This window comes from Myzus persicae, unplaced genomic scaffold (genome assembly GCF_001856785.1).
Source record: "Myzus persicae strain clone G006 unplaced genomic scaffold, MPER_G0061.0, whole genome shotgun sequence".
NCBI lineage: Eukaryota > Metazoa > Arthropoda > Insecta > Hemiptera > Aphididae > Myzus > Myzus persicae.
Window position 1 is genome coordinate 204,518 of NW_019103873.1, and position 6,047 is coordinate 210,564.

At 25.7% G+C, this 6,047-nt stretch overlaps 1 protein-coding gene across 1 annotated transcript; it reads left to right on the forward strand.

Annotated features, from left to right (window-relative positions):
- The first annotated feature begins 35 nt into the window (after positions 1-35).
- LOC111035723 (girdin-like) lies at positions 36-4,713 on the forward strand. The gene is made up of 8 exons (XM_022317460.1): positions 36-599; positions 685-885; positions 952-1,151; positions 1,230-1,341; positions 1,417-1,644; positions 1,712-1,847; positions 2,715-3,711; positions 3,774-4,713. The coding sequence occupies exons 1-8, from the start codon at positions 537-539 to the stop codon at positions 3,973-3,975; spliced, it is 2,139 nt and encodes a 712-aa protein (XP_022173152.1). The 5' UTR covers positions 36-536; the 3' UTR covers positions 3,976-4,713.
- The last annotated feature ends 1,334 nt before the right edge of the window (positions 4,714-6,047 follow it).

Sequence of the window (6,047 nt, forward strand, 5' to 3'; positions counted from 1 at the left end):
TTATAAATTTAACCGTCTATAACCTGTTGGCTGTTTTCGAGATAACGAAATACTGAACGGTAAAATAATACAAAATTACGAAATGTCCAGTATAAGCTGAAAATTATCTCATAAATTCAATATTTTGTATAATTATTTAATATTTAAATATAAAATTAAATCACCATTTGACAATTTGGCGTTTGGTACTGACCATGACTAACTAAGCATATTTTTAGTTGAAAATTGTAATAACTAGTAACTAATCCAATCCACATTCCACACTATACAATTATTAAATACTATAATCACTGCAATCATCATTCTATAATATCGAATGTAAAACCCATATTTTGTTGAAATTAAACTTGGATGCGGGGTAATAAACAATGTAATATCAACCTTTATATTATTTTTGTTGCACAACCGTTTTTCCAAAAAAAGGTTTAAAATTAACTTCTAGTAGTAACTAGTTATTCGTACATCAATAAATTGTCAATTCTTCTTATCTTTATTTTTATTGGTCATGTACGTGTTGTAAATTCGTTTAATGAACAATGGACATTAATGGTGTGCAACGCGCTGACTGGGAACGAAGAAGAAAACTACGACTTGCCCAGGTAAATATATTATGCGTTAATCATATTATAATGTCAATGACACTAATTACTTAACTTTAAATATGCATGGATTAATAAATGACAGGTTAGAGACCAATCTAAAACATTAGCTAAAACAATACGTGATCGTGTCCACGGGGCTGTGGAAGTTCAGCTGAATCAACGCAATACAACAAAAAATATAACAGAACATAAATTTAAATCACTGGCAGTACACAAGTTGAAAAGTGATTTTAATTACTTGATACAAGATGTTGGTAATGGTTACTCAGTTGCATCAGTTCAAGTACGATCAATAAATTAAGCTCGAATCTCGATGAGTTTGTTTTTTTATGTTTTATATGATGTTTAGGAGGATCCATGTATAGTATTGGCCGAAAAAAGATTGATAGACAGATGTAAAGCCATATCAAGGGGCGCAGAAGCAGAAAAACGACAACAACGGATCCAAGAAGAACAGCAGATGGACAAAGAAATGAGGGATAGAAGAACACATTTCAACAAGACAGTTGAAAAAATACGGTCAACACTAATAACAAGTGTTCAGAATGTGTAAATACTAATCAATATTTTATTTCTAAGTAGTTATTCATTTATTTCAACAAACCAAATTGTTTTAAATGATTATAGTGACGATGATAATACTCGCCGGCGTAATATAAAAGAACACAATGAATGTTTCTTTATTCCAAGTCAAGTAACTTTGAATGAATCAAATGTAATAAATAGGAACTTAAATAAAGTAAAAATATAAAACTGAACATTTAATTTTAATTATTTTGTTGTGAACTTGCTAATTAATATTATTTTGCTGCAGAAATTTTCTAAACCTTGGTCAGTAGTTATTGGTTCCAAAGAAAATCAAATGGAGAAATTACAACAACTAACCACGAGTGATGAAAATAAAGAAAATGAAGAAAATGTATCTAAATTCTCAAAGCTAGAAACAGATTTGAAAACCTACGAATCATTAGTTTTAGAGTTAAATAAACTATCTGCTGAAGAACAAAACATTAGAAACAAATTATTTCCCGATAACTTAAAAGTATGTTTGAATTGATTCTATATTAACCATTGTTTTATTGTAGATTAATTTATTTTTAAATTTTAAGGAAATTACTATTACATGTCAAAATAATGCACCTTCAGAATCTAAAGAAAAAAATAAAACAAAAGAAAATACTAGAAAAAAAGAAAATACATCAAATGAAAGAATTAAATTAAATGAAACTAAAAAACAGATAACTGGTAAGTAATATTTTGATAAACTTTTACAAATATAATTTTAATCGTTTAAGAGTTACCGATGCTCCAGTGGTGGGCTGCGTCAACAGCATCAATGGGTTTGGTTAACATATACCATACTCTACATAGTGATTCTCTGTTATAAAGATCATCAATCGCTTAGCTTACATTTCACATAGATTAATATAGTAAATTAATTTTTGGCAAGGACCGATTTTTGGAAATAAAGGTGGGAAAGAAAAACCATTTCATCATTAGGTGTGGTTTAACATATAAAATAGTAAATGATTCACTATAAATATAAGTATAGATCCACTCATGAACCATCTCATTTAATCAGTATCATTTTTTGAATGCAATAATTGTAATTGATGTATAATTTAACAAATCTATTGCAATGACAAAGCTACTCTTTAAATCCACTAAACAGAAATGCAAGTTTTTTCCTTTTTTATTAGTAGTACATAAGATGGACGTCACACTCATATATGATGTCTCAGTCTTTCAAAAGTATAAATTAGAATAAATTGACTTATACAATTTTAAGGTAAGAATATTGTCTAGGGCATTTCAGAGGTTTTTATTGATATTTTAATTTTGAAGCAAATTTAATTTAAAATTTACAAAAAAATTTAATTTTCTAAATGTCTCAACTTTCTTTGTAATTATAATACTTATGAAAACATAATAAATGTCCCATTATCTTAAGCCAATAATTCGCTCTAATTTTAAAAACAACAGACTAAAATGGATTATTGTTGGTGTATAATTAGCCATTTTGTACGTTTGTAAGACTGACAACACATGCGGGTGTGGTGTTCTCTTAAACTTTAATATATTTACTCAATATATTTTGTTTTTATAATTTAGAAATAAGACTTGATGAGTCAAATACGTCTACATCTATATGTATATCGTCATCCACATCAACCAGTACTAATTATGAACAACCCTCAAGGAAAACTATTCATTTTGAAAAGGAATGCAAAAAGAAAAAACTTACTAATACTAACTATGAGCAACCTTCGAAGAAAAATATTCATTTTCAAAAGGAATGCAAAAAGAAAAAACTCACCAATACTAATTATGAGCAACCTTCAAAAAAAAATATTCATTTTGAAAAGGAACCCAAAAAAATGATTATACAACCAAGTACCAAGTTAAATTATAAAGAAAAATTTGCTTCTGGAAAACCCTTGCAAAATATTAACAATATAATGCAAAGAATTAAAAACAAAAAACAACTGCTCGTAAATGAGATATCTACTGGTAATCATGGAAATACAGGTGTGGATAACAAAAAATTGAAGGCAGTTTCTTCTTCAATTCCTAAAACATTACCTTTACCTGAAAGACATTGTTCTGGTGACAGATTACGAGAGGAAATTCCAGTAAATTACGCTCAACTTCCAGATTCATTTTACAATGGTCAGCTTGATACATTAAAAGAACATATATCAAAAAAACAATTTAAAGTTCTTGATACCGAAGTCAATAAGTCAATAAATGAAGATCTAATAGCATACATAAATACATTACTAAAAATGTCACCTTCAGATGTGGATAACTTATCAATTTCATCTTGTTCGAGCATTCAATTTGAGGAAAATGTTTTACAGCATTCAGAAAAAGATACTCAATATTACTGTAAAATGTTGAAATGCATATCAAAATGTTTAAATACAGATATTTCTGACATAAATGAAACAGTATTTGATTCTCCAAAAAACATAAACTTATTAAATAAACTTGAACAATTAACAAATTATTACTTAGAAAAAACTCATGAAATGAAAAATATCTGTGATGAAACTCCTCAAATAGTAAATAAAAAATCTTCTGAGAACAATACTAGTACTATTAAAGAGTGAGTTACTATTATTTGCTTATTATTATGTTATAATCAATAATTGTTGCATTTTTTTTTAGGAATAGTTCTATTAATTTATCATCAGGGTCATCAGTTGATGGAGAATATATATTAGGAAATTTAAATAAATTACTACAGGAAAAGGGAATTATTAATTCTGACAAAGAATGGCCAAAGTTCAAACATATTGATGATGGTGACGATAGAAGTTTAACTGATCAACTTCTTGATATATATCCATGTAGTTCATATGATAGATGAAACATATTTTTAAATTATTATAAGTTTGAAAATGTTAAAAGGTAATTATTTCTCTATTTTTGATGATAAGTATTATTTATCAATTAAAACATGTTCATCTGTGGAACTTGTATTAATTTAGCAGCATACTAAATCAATTATTAAAAATAATCCCATGCGATCGCAAACATTTTTTTAGTAACTATATTATTAACTACAAATTTATTTTTAATTTAATTTTATATTTTATAATATTAGTAACTCAAACAATAATTTTCTCGGATAAAACTACTCAATTAAAATTGTTTTACGCATATTTAAAATTATAACTTTTAAATCCTTAAAATTACCTTTCTATCTATTTGACTTTTTCATTTTACAGCAAGTATTAATATAAATATTTATACATTACATTATTTTTTATCCTAAGTGTTTAGTAAATGTGTAATAATTACTTTTAAATTAGAATTTACTATTAAGAAATAGTCTTATAATTTTATTAGTGATCTTCATGCACAATAATTCAAATGTCTGTATCATATTATTATTCTATTTATACTTTTTCATTATAATTTGTAGCTGTATCAAGGGATACCTTCTCCATTTTTTTTTCAATTTGATCATAAAACATTTATATTATATACTCTTATCCTCCTTTTCATGAAACAAATTATTCTGGATTTGACAATGTTATAATGGAAATTATTCAAATTCTAATGATTTGTAATGTCATGTTAATATAATAATAAAAAAAATGTATGTTGTGTTATTTTTATTATTTAGTAAACACTAAATATAAAATTACAAATATTTGTATGGTAGTATAATAGTTTTTTCATTTATTTGCATTAATATTTGGTCATTTTATAGGCATTAACATTATGACATCATACGTTTTTAAAGAAACAAAAACTAAGTTGCCTAAGTTTAAAAATGTATTCAATTCCAAAAAAATAGTATTGGTGTTATGTTTCTACTCGAATTATTTACATATAAAGAATTTAAGAAAGCTAAGTGACATCACTGGGCTTGTTTTCTATGATAAACAGAATAGTTTTAATGTCATCTTACTTGTATACAAAGTACCCACTTCACACAATAAATTATTCAATATTTTAAAATAATAACTATATTATTGATTATTTTTTTATTTTTCTACCTTATTTAGACCTTGTGTGTATTTTTGTACTGATGACTAATGAAACTAAAAATTCAAGACAAGCTTATAAAATCTTTAAAATTATTTTTTTTTTGCAACACGTCTTACAGAATTAAAGTAATGAAAAAAGTGTATTGAATATTATTCCTGGTTCCACTGTCATATTCAGTACTAAAATACACTGACAATGAAATAGTAAAATTCAATAATTTATTTTTCGAATCACTGAGTGCATTGGGTAACTTTTGCATGTATATTATGTGTACGATAGTCGATTGTGCTGCATCTATCTTAGGGATATCATGCACTTTTAAATTCCTCAATATTTCATTTTCTTTATAAGACTTGCTAGAAAGTTTTGATAATGTTTCAAGTCTGTCTACCATAATTAAACTTAAAATATTAATTTAGAGAAAAAAGTTAATGTTGTACTAGTGTGAAGTAACTTTCCAATTGCATAAGGTTCTCTATAACAGACACATTTTCTTGTGTATGTAGAGTTTTCATTGTAATTACTAATCACCAATCTTATTCAAGTAGTTGTAATTATACAATATTAAATTATAGTAATGCACTTGTTAGAATATTTTGTATAACTTAATGCATTTTCCAATAATATAGTAATTTTAAATTAAAATAATTCCATCACATATTAATCATAAAATGTTAAAATATATTAATTTATACTGTTATCCTCCATGATTATTGTAATACTTATAATATAAGGATATCATATATTATGTCATTATTTAAGTGTGACATTTTAAATTAATTTGTTGTGTTTTTACATAGGCGGATTGCACTTAGTTAATGTTGTATCTGCTCGATGAATTAATTGTAATCAAGTTGTGAAGAAATAAGTATTTAAACCAAACTATAAATAGTACTATATGTATTTGTATTACAAACTGTGGTACCTATATAAACATTTTAA